General features: G+C 37.0%; 1 protein-coding gene across 1 annotated transcript in view; it reads right to left on the bottom strand.

The window, feature by feature from the left end:
- CPS1 (carbamoyl-phosphate synthase 1) overlaps window positions 1-15,560 on the bottom strand; it is a 144,721-nt gene extending 129,161 nt beyond the window's left edge. The window contains exon 1 of the mRNA XM_025278184.3: window positions 15,290-15,560. Within this exon, the coding sequence (XP_025133969.1) occupies window positions 15,290-15,415 (126 nt within the window). The 5' untranslated portion in view covers window positions 15,416-15,560. The remainder of the gene's footprint in view (window positions 1-15,289) is intronic.
- Window positions 15,561-16,138: the final 578 nt, after the last annotated feature.

The following is a 16,138-nucleotide window of genomic DNA, read 5'->3' as shown; positions in this document are numbered from 1 at the left end:
ACCTATTTACAAAACAGAAATAGAGTCACAGATGTAGAAAACAAATTCATGTTTACAGAATAGTATTAAGGAGGGGAGGAATAAACTGAGAGATTGGGATTGACACATACACACTACTAGATATAAAATAGATAACTAGTAAGAACTTACTGGATAGCACAGGGAACTCTACTAAATGCTCTGTAACGACCTATATGGGAATAGAATCTAAAAAAGAGTGGAAATAAATAGCAATATCCCCCTCAGCACTCTATTTCCTTAGTCTACTCTTTCTTCACAGCACTCATTGCCTTCTAACATATCATCCTGTGTCTTATTTAAAATATCTGTCTTATCCCACTAGAAAGTGAACCTCATGTGGGCAGAGGATTTGGTTAGCTTTGTTCACTGATGTGCCTGCCTTCAGGACCAACATCAGTGCCTGGTACAGAGTAGACAGTCATTTAAATTTTATTGGATGAATAAAGCATCTCTAGGTGATTATCTAAAGAAAATACTATCTTAAAAATACTGAAAAGCATGATTATACAGTTTTAGTTTGTTCTAGATATAAATTTTAAAATAACAAATATCTGTTTTGAGTTGCCTTTTCACAACAGTGGCTTAAGTGTAGTCAACTTGGAGGTGCTACGGTGGGAAAGAGATGTGACTGACATTGAGGGAGAAAGGTTAGAAGATGGTTATCCCAGGATATGCATACTGAGTATGCTGCATGCTGCTACTGCTAAGTCGCTTCAGTCGTGTCCGACTCTGTGCAACCCCATAGACGGCAGCCCACCAGGCTCCACCGTCCCTGGGATTCTCCAGGCAAGAACACTGGAGTGGGTTGCCATTTCCTTCTCCATGAGTATGCTGCATGTGAGTGTTCAAATACATCTTATGCAGAGTTAAAACAAATACTATGGTAATTTAAAACAAAAGGATCATTTACATCAGTTTATTAGGAATTTCACATGAAAGAGGCTGAAGTGCATGAATTATATGACAAACTATTTCAATCCCTTTCTCACTTTGAAAATATAGAAAAAAACGAGAATGCTATCCTTACCCAGTGTATCCTAAAAGATAGAAGTATGGAAAGAAAATCTTGTATTCTACCTAGGTTTAGAATAGCTTATACAAATGAATTTTGCAGAAACATCTTTCTCGTATTATTCTCACATATTTTTGGCATGGCAAATTCAAGTGAAAGGTCTAAGCCAAATTCAAAGAGATCAAAAGTTATTTTGAACATTGAAATCTATTAACTTTTTAATCATCAAAATTGGTTGAATTAGCATGGACTAAGATTGACCCAGTTCAATTTGAAATTTGAGTCTGCTGCTTCTCTCTAGGTTGATCACTACAGGGCAATAAAGCAGACAATGAATTCTAAGGTGAGTTTAATCTCACTCCCTCTTGGAATTGAGAAGGATTTGGCTCAGTTTGCTTTCACTAGACACAAAGAACAACTTTTCTCTTTCCAAAATATGAATATGTATATAAACATTATTGTCAGATGACTACGTTGGGTGGTTTTTTTTCCTTTCACTTTACTTTTTTCCAAGATTTGGAATAAACAGCCTCAATTCTTTTAATATGTCCTACAGCTCTTCTTTTCACATTTTCTCCTCTGGGTCTCTTAGTAAAATTCCAATAACTTTTCTCTGTAAAACCTTCTTGTAAATTAAATTCCACTTATGACAGGATCCACTCAGTGGCTTAATTTTAATTGAGTACTCATTTTCATTATAGTCTAATTCTTCATCACTATTTAAGTGCATATGAAATTATAAGAATATTCTTCAACTCTCAAGATCATAGTCAATTAGAAAAATTTAACTTTTAATTCATTATCTGATTTTAGATCTAAGTGCCTCAGAGTCAAAGAACTAGTTAGATGTCGTTGATGTTATCTTTTATTCATATTGACTTAACCAATTTGACATAAAATACTGAAATATAACAAAGTTTCAGGTTCTACTGGTACTCATTTTCAACTTAGAAGTTAAGAGATATTTAAACGGCTTTAGTTAATCAAATGTAAATCAATCCTTGACTCAAAGTTACTTATCAACCCAAATATTCATAGTCCATTAAAGATAATAATAAGAACCTTATGACAAGGGGCAGCAGAAAGATTAAGCTTCTATCTGGAAATCTCCTTTCAATAAGGTCAAGCACATTGTGCTTGGCAAATGCTCAGATCATAGATTTTGAGAGATAAAATAATTATACATGGCATATATACATATATATGTATAATCTATTACTATTCCCTAAATAACTATTACCCAAATCTGCTTACATACTCCTAATCTAAATTGTAAAGCAGCTTAAAAAGACATTTCCACATAAGAGTAGAGTATAATTTTTCATCCAACTAGAGAGGAATTATTTTAAGTATAAAGAGGACATACTTCTGAAGAAAAGCAGTGAGAAGAGCAGATGCATGAGAAAAAATAAATAAAATTCATAGACTAAATCACTTCCTGTTCCATGGCCCTATTATTCCCGCCCTAAGCAGCCCTATCCATTAGGAACTGTTTGAAATTGTGCTCTGGTGTAAGGGAAGAAGGGGTATAAATGGGGTTGGGCTGGAGAGAACAGTTTTGATCATCTCTTTCACCTTTCATTATCTGGCTTTCTCCTTCCCTTCCATACCCTGCCTGTTAAAATACGGATTTTATTCATTTGGGGGTTTTGTTTGTATGTTTGTTTGCTTAGTTTGGGTTTTGATTTGATCAATTGTTCCATACTAAAAGCCAACTCTGCAGATCTCTTGGAGACTGTTAGAGAAGAAAACCTTGAAGACCAATGGGCATAATGACTCCTGAATGCCCAGGCACTTTCCCTCATTCCTGCCACATATTGTCTCTTCCTTCCACATACCCAAATTCTACCTCTGCTAGAAACTAAAGCTAATCATCTCTGAATATTAACTAAACAGGCATTGAAAGACTTGTATATTTGGCAAAACCAATACAATATTGTAAAGTTTAAAAATAAAATAAAATTTAAAAACAAACAAACAAACAAAGAACAGGGAAGCCTGGAATGCTGTAGTCCATGTGTTGCAGAGTTGGACACATAAAAAAAACCTCAAAAAGATATCAGCACTCCAATGTTTATCACAATAACCAAGATATGGAAACAACCTAAACGTCTATCTAGGATGAATGGGTAAAGAAAATGTCACATACACGAACTATGATATATTACTCAGCCTTTAAAAAGGAAGGAAATTCTTCCTTTTTAAGGAAATGACCCTTGAGGATATTATGTTAAATGAAGTACACCAGCCACAGAAGGACAAATACTGCATGGTTTCATTTATATGATAAAATGAGAATAAAAAAGCAATTCAGTCATAAGCTGTAGTTAAATTTACTTATAAGAATTTTAATTCAAAACTGCCATGGATAAGCCACAACATAACCAGATCAACCCAGAGTTACCTATCTATAAGTCTGTAAGTCATTAGAGTGAAATGTCAAATCATTAATTACATCCTATAATCTGAAGAGAATAAGCAGATTTTGAGAACTCTTCACACTGACTCCAGGCCCTTGAATTCTCAAACTCTCAAGACTGTTAGGACCACAGGTAATATAAACGTGGAGATGCTTCTCTCAGTCCTCCTCCAGGAAGGACCTGCTACCCTGCTGCAAGGAGTGAGGTCAGTGGATGGTCACCAGGGTCTACCTTCCTGCAGGGTCTACCTCAGTTGCAGAGGGCTGCCTTGACTTTCCTGAAGTGAAAGTTAGTCGTGTCTGACTCTTTGTGACCCCATGGATTATACAGTCCATGGGATTCTCTAGGCCAGAATACTGCTTTGGTTAGCCTTTCCCTTCTCCAGGGGATCTTCCCAACCCAGGGATCAAATCCAGATCCCCACTAATGACTTTCCTAGAATAGCCCATAGCCACAGCAGGCAGAGATATAAAGACTAGAGCCCAACATAAGAAACACTGAAGGACAAGACTTCCCATCAGGTTTTGTCAAACTAGAGTCATAATTTACTTTATCTTTGCCCAATCATACTTTTTGAAGTGTCCCTCCACTAATATTAATCTCTAGTAAATATCTGACTCCTCAAACAACATGTCTGTGTCTACTTTCAGAGAACCTAACTCATGACAGACAGCTAAATCAAATGAATCTGGATAAGAATCCAAAGGCTTTGGAGAGCCTCAAGAAAGGAAGTTCTGCTATTTATAGTGTTCTAACTCAGAAGCCACCAGAGACATGTAGAACAGTGCAAGACATGTGAATGGTCACCTTTCTTCAAGTATCTCTATAACATAGGAACTAGTGCACAGTTTGAGTGAATTGGACACATAGGTCAGTCAAGGTCCTTACCCAAAACTAATGGTCCCCTCAAGTTGCTTAATGTTCAAGAGTACACATTTAGTTTAGTGGGGGCTCTAAGCACAAGTTCAGCTTGCAATTAGGTTAATAAAATTCACAAACACACACACATACACACAGAGAAAAACATTTCTCTATATGTTCTAAAAAGTTGTTTATTGACCTGAGTCAATGTTTAAATTGTATCTGCAATTAATAAAATTAACTCTACTTCTTCAGAATTATATTTTCCCCTTTCCATGTAGTCATTTGTGGAAAACATAATTCATCCCCCACTTTGCCTAGGGTTTATAAACAATATAAATAGTAAGGAAAATACATTAAAACTAATTTGTACTCATGGTTTGATTTCTTTAATTTAAAGCATAACTATATTGTAAATTTAGGAGTCAGATTATAAAATAAGTAGGCAAAATTATGTTTCCTAATGACTTCATTTGGTTTTGAAGAGTAAAGTATGAAATTAGTACTCTCTATATCTTAATACTAAATGTTACTTTTATCTGCAGATTTATTGGAGGAACATCGATAAGGCTGAGTATTTCCACACAAAATATTTAAATTTAAAGCTGAATTCTCTGTGTATATGTAATTGCTCCAGTCCTGTGGACACTGATGAGTTTTCCATATTTCAATCCCAAAGAAGGGCAATGCCAAAGGATGTTCCAACTACCACAAAATTGCACTCATTTCACATGCTAGCAAGGTAATGCTGAAAACCCTTCAAGGTAGGCTTCAACAGTATGTGAAGCAAGAAATGTCATATGTACAAGCTGGATTTAGAAAAAGTAGAAGAACCAGAGATCAAATTGCCAACATCTACTGGATTATCGAAAAAGCAAGGGAATTCAAGAAAAACATCCACTTCTGCTTCATTGACTATACTAAAGCCTTTGACTGTGTGGATCACAACAAACTGGAAAATTCTTAAAGAGATGGGAATACCAGACCACCTGACCTGCCTCTTGAGAAATCTGTATGCAGGTCAGGAAGCAACAGTTAGAACTGGACATGGAACAACAGACTGGTTCCAAATAGGAAAAGGAGTAGGTCAAGGCTGTTTATTGTCACCCTGCTTATTTAACTTATATGCAGAGTACATCATGAGAAACGTTGGGCTGGAGGAAGCACAAGCTGGAATCAAGATTGTGTGGAGAACTATCAATAACCTCAGATACACAGATGACACCACCCTAATGGCAGAAATTGAAGAGGAACTAAAGAACTTCTTGATGAAGGTGAAAGAGGAAAGTGAAAAAGTTGGCTTAAAACTCAACATTCAAAAAACTAAGACATCCAGTCCCATCACTTCATGACAAATAGATGGGGAAACAATGACAGACTTTATATTCTTGGGCTCCAAAATCAATGCAGATGGTGACTGCAGCCATGAAATTAAAAGACCCTTGCTCCTTGGAAGAAAACCTGTGACAAACCTAGACAGCGTATTAAAAAGCAGTGACATCACTTTGTTGAAAAAAGTCCGTATAGTCAAAGGTATGGTTTTTCCAGTAGTCATGTATGGATGTAAGATTTGGACCATAAAAAAGGCTGAGCACTAAAGAACTGATGCTTTCAAACTGTGGTGCTGGAGAAGACTCTTGAGAGTTCCTTGGACAGCAAGGAGATCAAACCAGTCAATCCTGGTTTGACTTGAAAGGAAAGGAAATCAACTCTGAATATTCATTGGAAGGACTGATGTTGAAGTTGAAGCTCCAATACTTTGGCCACCTGATGTAAAGAAGATCTGGAAAAGACCCTGACACTGGGAAAGATTGAAGGCAGGAAGAGAAGGGGATGAGAGAGGATGAGATGGTTGGATGGCATCTCTGACTCAATGGACATGCGTTTGAGCAAGCTCCAGGAGAAGGTGAAGGACAAGACTCTGTGCTGCAGCCCATGGGGTCTCAAAGAGTCGGACATGATTGAGCGACTGAACAACAAAATGTACTTGCTCCATTTTTAATCTTTTATTTCATAATTTTATCTTTATCTACATTAAGATGGATTACACAACTATATGAGCCCTATTCTTATATTATTTTAGAAACAGGCATTTTTAACAAACTGGGCAATCTTTGTATATTGTGCTTTCTGCTGCTAAGTCGCTTCAGTTGTGTCCGACTCTGTGCAACCCCACAGATGGCAGCCCACCAGGCTCCGCCGTCCCTGGGATTCTCCAGGCAAGAACACTGGAGTGGGTTTCCAGTTCCTTCTCCAATGCATGAAAGTAAAAAGTGAAAGTGAAGTTGCTCTGGTCTGTCCAACTCTTAGCGACCCCATGGACTGCAGCCTAGTACTGGAGTGGGGTGCCATTGCCTTCTCCGTATTGTGCTTTCTAGTACTTGTAAAATCTGAGGATTCTAAATTCTAATTGATTTTTTCTTAAAACGCATTTTTGTAAGGAAGATTTCACGTGAATAGAAATTCCGAAAAATTCTCTACTGATTGGCTTATCTGCAATGGATGTGACATTTCAAGAATGTGATACTGGAACCTCCCTAAGTGGTTAAGACTGCACTCCCACTGCAGGGGAAGCAGTTTCAATCCCTGGTCTTTGGTGAGATCCTGCATGATGCATGGTGTGCCCAAAAAATTTTTCTAAAGAATATAACACTGCAGGTAGATGACATTTTCTCTAAATGTCTCACTCTTTAGGATTTTTTATTTTTCCTTAAAATTAAGTTTTATTGCAAACCAATATTTAAAGGCCTATTTTCATTTCCTGATGACTGAATAGCTTTAGTATCAGTGTTAGTCATTCAGTTGTGTCTGACTCTCTGGGACTCCATGGACTATAGTCCACCAGGCTCCTCTGTCCATGGAATTCTCCAGGCAAGGACACTGGGCTAGATAGCCATTCCCTTCTCCAGGGGATCTTCCCAACCCAGAGGTTGAACCCAGGTCTCCTGCATTGCAGGCAGATTCTTTACCATCTGAGCCACCAGAGAAGCCCTGATTAGCTTTATGGGACCACAAATAAATGACCAGAATTTTACACTCTAATACTATCAGTCTGAGATCAAGTTTAAAAAGTCAGATGTCCCAAAGCAATTCAGGACAAGAACAATGCAAAAATAATTAATGGAAGACACACAGATAAATTTTTCTTTCAAAAAGCTTTGAAAATACATCCCTAGTACCTATGCTCGACTGACTTAGAGAGTTTTGTCTTAAGAAGGAACAATCAAATTCATACAGAATTTATAATATGACCTGTAAAAGTCTGTAAAAATTTTGAAACAGCCAAGCATGCGTTACTGCTGTTAGGTTTTCCTTTGCCTAATAACAGAGTATTATGTTTTTAAAAATTATCCACTTGCTCATTTATCATTTCATATCAAATATTATAAAGCAAAATTTGCTACATCTAGAATATTTAATGAGATTTATCTGCAGTTACAATTCCTAATACTTCAGGATTTCAAAGTATTGTAACATCAGTAATCAATTAAGCCTTACAACATCTTAGGTTAATAGCCTTACAACATCCTAAGTTAATATTAAGTCATCTTCCTTTGGTTAAATATAAGCCAATGTTGGGGGGAAAATTACAAGGTTAATTTACTTAAATATTTCTATGTTCTGGACATTTATAAACAAATGAGTCAGATTCATAAGTAATTTTTATTCTAGTTATGTTTCTTATTATAAATAAAATATAGCATTCAGAAAAATTCTACCACAAAAACATATAAAGTGAAGGTTTACTAACAAGCACTTAATGGGCATTTGCTATGTGGTAAATCATTCTGAATCTGGAAGGGATCTGCCATATTGTAAGCTGTTTATTTTATGATTATAAATTATTATGGGTCTTATATTTAGTTCTACATCATACAAGAAATATATTCAGTAAAATTCTTAGTAATACAGTAACTTTATTAATTCATTTGTAAGAGCCTCACATTAGCCAACAACCTCCCTATGATATTTAGATCAATATATGGCATTTACTGGGGCTTCCCTGGTGGCAAGCAGCAAAGAATCTGCCTGCAATGCAGGAGCTGCAGGAGGTGGGGATTCAATCCCTGGGTCAGGTAGATCCCCTAGAGGAGGGCATGCTAACCCACTCCAATATTCTTGCTTGGAGAATATCAGGGGCAGAGGAGCCTGGTGGGCTACAGTCCCTGTGGTCACAAAGAGTTGGACACAACTGAAGTGACTTAGCATGCATGCATGGCATTTATAAAGGTGAAAAAAAGAGAAAAATAATCGAAGAGCCTTGAAAATGTTTTCATGAGTTGAACTCATTTAGACTAGGCTTCCCTGGTGGCTCAGAGGTTAAAGCGTCTGCCTGCAATGCGGGAGACCTGGGTTCGATCCCTGGGTCGGGAAGATCCCCTGGAGAAAGAAATGGCAACCCACTCCAGTATTCCTGCCTAGAGAATCCCATGGATGGAGGAGCCTGGTAGGCTACAGTCCATGGAGTCGCAAAGAGTCGGACACGACTGAGCAACTTCTCTCACTCAGACCAGATGAAGGATGAAGGAAATCAAGAGTAAGCTAGGGATTGCTAGGGATGAGCAGTCCAACACTAGGTCTGACCTTGACCCATGTAGATTTCCTGAACTCTAGGTCAGTGTAAAGACCATAGGAAATATTGGTCACATCAAGGACATTCGGTCTTGCATAGCAAATTCCAAAAGCCTTGAAGTGAGTTCTGGTATGACCATTGCCCAAGAGATACTGGAAACGCTCTACTACACCCTCCAACTTTGGTATTACCTGGAAACACGAAGAAAGAAGATGTGAAGGCAGAGTAATGTTCTCTATTTCCACAGCAGTGAAATCTATACTTGTTCAAACTATCAGCAAATCTGGTAAGCATGGTTAGATAGAAACTCAAGGCACCATCAGCAGGAGAGGGCTGCATGAGGCCAAGATTAGCACCAGTTCTTTTGGCATGTCCTCACCCAGTATTCTTAGCTTCTGATCCAGGGCTGGGACCAGGGGAGGCGAGTGAGATGCCGAGGGCACAACATCAAAGAGGCCACACTGTCAGCCTTGTAGTGAGAACTTCCTTCAATATTAGACAGTAGACGTCTCACTCACCTACCTTATTCTGAGCCCTGTCCAACTATAGCTTGCTCAAGGGCTTCATGGCAAGAAGTTTGGGCTTCCCTGGTAGCTCAGTGGTAAAGAATCTGCCTGCAATGCACGAGACCTAGGTTCAATCCCTGGGTTGGAAAGATGCCCTGGAGGAGGGCATGGCAACCCACTCTGGTTCTTGCCTGGAGAATTCCACGGATAGAGGAGCCTGGCAGGCTACAGTCCATAGGGTCACACAGAGTCAGACATGACTGAAGTGATTAAGCAGTAGCATAGCTGCTAAGTCGCTTCAGTCGTGTCCAACTCTGCGACCCCAGAGGTGGCAGCCCACCAGGCTCCCCTGTCCCTGGGATTCTCCAGCCAAGAACACTGGAATGGGTTGCCATCTCCTTCTCCAATGCATGAAAGGGAAAAGTGAAAGTGAAGTCGCTCAGTCGTGTCCGACTCTTCATGACTCCATGGACTGCAGCCTACCAGGCTCCTCCTTCCATGGGATTTTCCAGGCAAGAGTACTGGAGTGGGGTGCCATTGCCTTCTCTGAGTAGCACAGCAAGAAGCTCATAATATGAAGGAATATGATGACAAACAGATGAGTCCATACCTTAGAAAAGGAGGTTAAAAGGTAGAGTAAACAAACAAAAATGTTCAAAAGAGATGATCCCTCTCAACTAATAAAATATTGTCCACCAAAAATATGCAAAGTTGCTAAATCATCTGAACTAATTCTGCAACATCTCATTTGGGATTGGAACACAATTTATTTTTAAAAGGGAATTATCATGTAAGAAATTCAGCCCTAAAATGTATTTATATGTAGTAAAAGCCTAATACAATCATTATTCTTAAATGTGTATAATAAATTTATTCCCACCACCACTTCTAATATGTACAAAGAGGACTCCTATATAATAATGAATTCTACTTCCTAAGAATGTCTTTAAAACTACTGCAAGATAACTAAATGCTTCTAATTGTAGGAGTTTTTGCAGTTGCCAATTTCTAAGCAAATAACAATAGCTCCTCAAGGTTAAACTAAATAGTTACTTCTATGTTAGAATCAGAATACAATATCTTAGGAAATGAAAACCTTTCAAAAGGAATGATGATTCCAAGGGCTCATTTGTATCTGAAGTACCAGAGTGAAGGACACTTAGATTGGTAGATTCTTGGCTTAATTATAACACAGGTCACCATTTTTTTTTTAAATGAGTAGATTAATGTTTAGAAATAGTACTTATTGAATCGTTTTCTACTCATAAGGAACTTAACCTTTTCAATTTAATACCTTGGATTTCCAAATTAATTTGCAAGGAAAAATAAAACTATTTAGTCTTAGTGACTTTCTAAGACTTGCAAACTCAGAATTTTCTGATTTGTATGTTTCCTGCAGTCAGAGACTATCCACTTATTATTCTCCATGTATACTCCCAGGATACAAGTTTCATATTTATTTGCTAAGTAAATAAATACATAGGATATTAAGATGTACACAATTCACTGTACTTTTGGAATTGAATTTACCATAGTGAAAAAAATTATTTGCTTCATAGTCCTTCAGTCCAGTTCCTTATAAGTAAACCTAGTGATAGGTTTACTATTAAGGCACAGGTGAAAAAAATCATCATAAGTATATGAGAATTTTTATCAGGTGTTATGACACTGTAGTAATTTATAGTCCACAAAAACATGAAGAAACTCTGATCTAAGTCTCTATGAGGTCCTTCTACTAAAATGTATAGAATAGAATGTTGTCTAAGTAACCAGGTTTTACTTTTTGAAAATCAAGCCCTTGTTGGTTTCATCATTTGCGTATACTTTCTCTCAGTACATAGGTTGTCTTTGCATTTTATTTATGATTTCTTTTGCTGTGAAAAAGCTTATAAAATTAATTAGGTTCCATGTGTTTATTTTTGCTTTTATTTCTATTGCCTTGGAAGACTGACCTAAAAAAACATTGATTGGTCCAATACATACATTGTATAATTGGTACAATTATGTCAAAGAATGTTTTGCCTGTGTTCTCTTCTAGATTTGTTATGGTGCCTTGTCTTATATTTAAGTCTTTAAGCCGTTTTTAGCTTATATTGATGTGAGGATGTGTTCTAAGCTTTAATGATTTACATACAGCTGTCCAACTTTTCAAACACCACTTGCTGAAGAGACTGTCTTTTCCCATTGTATATTCTTGCCTCCTTGGTTGAATATTAATTGTCCATAGGTGTGTGGGTTTATTTCTGGGCTCTCTGTTCTGTTCCACTGATCCATATGTCTATCTTTGTGCCAATACCACGCTGTTTTGATTACTGTAGCTTTGCAGGATTGCCTGAAATCTGAAAGGGTCTTGTTTCCTGTTTTGTTCTTTTTTCCCAGGACTGCTTTGGAAATTCTGAGTCTTTTATGGTTCCACATAAATCTTAACTTTATCTGTTTTAGTTCTGTGAAAAATCTCATGGATATTTTGATACATATTGCATTAAATCTGAAAATTGCTTTGGGCAGTATGGCCATTTTAACAATATTAATTTTTCCAATTCAAGAGCATGGGGGATATCTTTCCATTTCTTTGAGTGATGACTCAATTTTCATTATTAATGTTTTATAGTTGTCAACATATGTCTTTCACTTCCTTGGTGTGATTTGTTCCTAAGTTGTTGTTGTTGTTGTTGTTGTTTTGATGTGATTTTAAAAGGGATTGTTTACATTTCTTTTCTGATATGTCATTGTTAGTGTAAAGAAATGCAACCTATTTCTGTATATCAATCTTGTACCCTGCTACCTTGCTGAACAGTTTTTACTAAAATATTTTATAGATTTTTAGCACTGATCATGTTTTGTGGTCACACAATTCTTGGAGTAAATCGAGAATTGTTGCCACACTAAAGATGACAAAATTTAGGTTCAGAGAGAATATGTGGCCTGACTAAGTTTAGAACATTGATAAATGTATGAGAAAGGTTAGAATCCAGGTCTTTTGTTCATATCCAGTGTGTTTACCACTGCACAGATACAAATGACTAAATATAATAATGAGCATTAAGATTACTAACTCTAGAGATTTATACATTATGGTAGTTTGATACTCCTGATATAAAATGCCTTTAAAACAAAGAGTACCCTGAAATTATTTCTTCTTCCTTATAAATGAAATACAACTGTGTCTATTAACAAAGAAAGTGAAAGTGAAGTCTCTCAGTCGTGTCCAACTCTTTGCAACCCCATGGACTGTAGCCCGCCAGGCTCTTCTGTCCATGGGATTCTCCAGGCAAGAGAATTGGAGTGGGCTGCCATTTCCTTCTCCAGGGGATCTTCCCAACCCAGGGATCGAACCCAGGTCTCCCACATTGCAGACAAATGCTTTACCATCTGAGTCACCAGGGAAGCCTGTGTCTATTAACAAGGTACACTCTATAAATATTAGCTACAAATACATGAGGAAGGTCCACATAAAAGTACCAGTGCATAACTGCTGCCATCTAACTCCCTCTCCTTGTCAATTGCCAAGGGGATGGTGACCTCCAAAGACATTGAAAAGGCAATCAATTTACACTGCAGTGCTTATACATCTGATCCCAGAGTCTCTTCCACAATCCATTTAACTATTTATAACTGGCTATAAAGCTATTAACCTTTAGTGATTGTTCTCATTGCCCTTCACTAACCATATGTAACTATATCCTAATGATTTTAACTGTCTTTAAAATAGGATGCTCATATAAAAAGTTTAAGCTTAAATACACCTTTCCAAGAGAATTGAGTTTTAAAAGTGAAGGTATGAAGAAAAGTAGGTAGAGGACTGTTTCAAAATAAGTGAATAATAGCACAAGTTGCCTTGGACTGCTGTATAGAATTTTTATTCACTATTGTGAAGTTTAAGAACTTCTATTTTTCATGCCTGGCAGTCCTCCAAAACTTTGGCCAGAAATGATTGAGTGTGAGTAATGGCTTTTACACTATGAAATGATGGCTTATTCCTCCTACAAATTTGTCATTCTTAGCTGTGAACTTTGGCAGACCCTTAAAACAGATCTGCCACCATGAGCTAAAACTACTTTCACAGTGGACCATCCACATAATTAAACCATTTTATTGTAGTTTGTGATTGTATAGAGCACTTATTATGACGGTGGAGAATTGGTTTCTCATATCAGTCACATCTATGCCATTTTATGTGGCCACTGAATTTCTCTGTTTCATACGATGGAGATACACCTAACTCTATCTACCTGTTTTTGTGAAAAGGAAAAGCTATTCCAAGGCACACAACATTGAAGTCTTAAAAGGCACGTCTAACTTTAGGTAATTCTATTCATCACTACTTATTCTCTCTGAAGTGATATATGAGTACCCTTGAGATATTACTAACACAAATGTTCACTCATAGCTTATATGTTGTCACTCTATCTTTGATGATGGTTTAGAACACATCTCCTTCTGGCTCTCTAGTTACAAATAAACCAAATCCTAGAAAATAGTTGTTCCTGGGTTTCTTAATTTAAAATGGTAGTTTCTTTTTTTAATTTTTGCTTTATCTTTTTAGCCATGCTACATGGCATGTGGGATCTTAGTTCCCCAGGCAGGGATCAAACCCATGCCCCTTGCAGTGAAAGCATGGAGTCTTAACCACTGGACCAGCAGGGAAGTCCCTAAAATGACAGTTTTTTTATATTTCTCCTGAGATCTTGAGCTTTCTCATTCTCTTTTTTCTTTCTTTCTCTCCTACCACCATAAGTCTTCCTTCACACCTCCTTTCTCTTTCTGTCTCCCTCTTTCTTCTGTTTATTTCACTCTCTTTCTCTCCCACTCCTGTCAGTGGAGGTCACAAAAATCTATGGGCATTGCTTAGCCCTGAAGATATCATTCAGGGCTAAGGTCATGCTGAACTCTTACTTCAGCAACCTAAGCACTTGAAGCTGGGAAAGTATTTGGAGGACTTTTAGTCAACCCACTGAGCACACAAAGTAGAAACAGAACACTCAAAATATTACAATCTATTTTTACATCAACAGGTAGAGGTTGTTTGGGACTTTCTTCCTACTTCACTTTTACAACTCTTACTACTAAGAAGCAATATATTTAAAGCTTCTTTGATTACTTAAATTTTATATTCACTAAAGACAATTTTTATTGGCAAAGTTTCCTTATAGTAATTTCAGACTTCTCTGGTAATAAATGTCTTCATAAAGGTGTAGGAATGAATAGAAGTTCCTACTGGAATTTCATAACTCAGTGGTGGGGTGGGGGAATTACATCTAATGTCCTCTTCCTGGACCTGCTCCTCAGTTATGTACACTCAGAGAGACAGACTCATTAGCTACTAATTGCCTTAATGTCTTACTTCAAAATAAAAGTAATAAATTTGTCCTTCTAAAAAAGGGGCTAAGAGGAAAAAACAAAAAGCAAATACAGTGTCTACATGATGATCTGTAAATATCAAAATTATGTAGTTTTTTTCCTTCCAAAATTTTTTCCTAGAATACTTTGCCAGTGAACCAACAGAGAATAGAGGCTGAACACACTACCCACTGCTATCTGGCTAATGCACATATATGCACCTCCATGTTTGAACCCAAACTGTGAACAATGGTGTATGGGCACAGAGCCCCAATAGCCTTTTTAGAAAATTGTTTTCTAAACAGAACACTTATATTTTACATATTCACAGGACGTGTGATTCTTCTTTACACTGAGTGAAAACTCTTAATTTTCAGAGCATAATTATCAAAGCAGATAATGATTATTTGTGAAATATGTAGGTCCTCTAGCAAAGCAAATTTTAATAAGTAGGCAGTTCAGAACTCTGGTTTTCTTTTGTTAGTGACACCTTTGCTTCACACTAAACTACACCCCATACAATTTTTTTTGGAAACAATGAATATAGGAATATTACCTTGACAGAAAGGAGTCTGATGCCAGGTCTTGCAAATTTCCATTGATGGTGTGCCGTCACATTGGTTAAGCCAAAGCTTGTCTTCAGGGTCTTCACCACTTTGCAAGCTGTCAAAATCCTTGTCATTTTGAAGACGATTTGTGACTAAAATCAAATAAAATTACATATATTTTATGAGAATTTTGTTATAAGGTTTTTAAATTAATGTGAAGAAAGCTGGGGATATGCAGTTGTGTTAAGGCTGACTGCACAGTGATCTTTGGATTTCCATTCATTCTGTCATTAAATGTCTTCAGCCACAGCTCCTCCTTCTCTTAAGCCCTCCTCCCAAGGTAATGTCCAGAGATATTCCATGGACATGTAATACAAATTGCAACACATCAAACACTACCTTCTCCTGCTGAAATAATGCTAGTGCTGTGGAAAACCAGTCAACTGTCAAAGGAATTGCTTATGCAGCTGAATAGAATGACCTAGACACAGTGGACAACCTTAGGAATATCACTTACTCTAAAGAGTAGCAAATTCCTAATAATGCTAAGGGTCAAAGATTTTTGCTTATGTTAGATGTGATGTCCAATGTGCCTTAAAAGACATTTTGAATTCCCAAAGAAACTCAAGACTTGCCATTTTTGCTTGGAAAAGACAATGGACACCACACATAGGAAAAAAGACATCAGAACAAGCTTTTATCCACAAATATAGAATAAACCTTTCTACATTTTTTTTAGTTTAATAGTGTATTACATTCTTACTATTGCATTGTTTTTTGTTCCAAATTTTAAAGCAATCAGTAATATTAACTAAAACACAACTGAAGAAAAGCAGCCTATTTTTCTCTCTCTTACT

This window comes from Bubalus bubalis, chromosome 2, assembly GCF_019923935.1.
Source record: "Bubalus bubalis isolate 160015118507 breed Murrah chromosome 2, NDDB_SH_1, whole genome shotgun sequence".
NCBI classification, from domain to species: domain Eukaryota; kingdom Metazoa; phylum Chordata; class Mammalia; order Artiodactyla; family Bovidae; genus Bubalus; species Bubalus bubalis.
The sequence above is the reverse complement of the archived record's forward strand: the minus strand, read 5'-3'. Positions and strand labels throughout refer to the sequence as shown.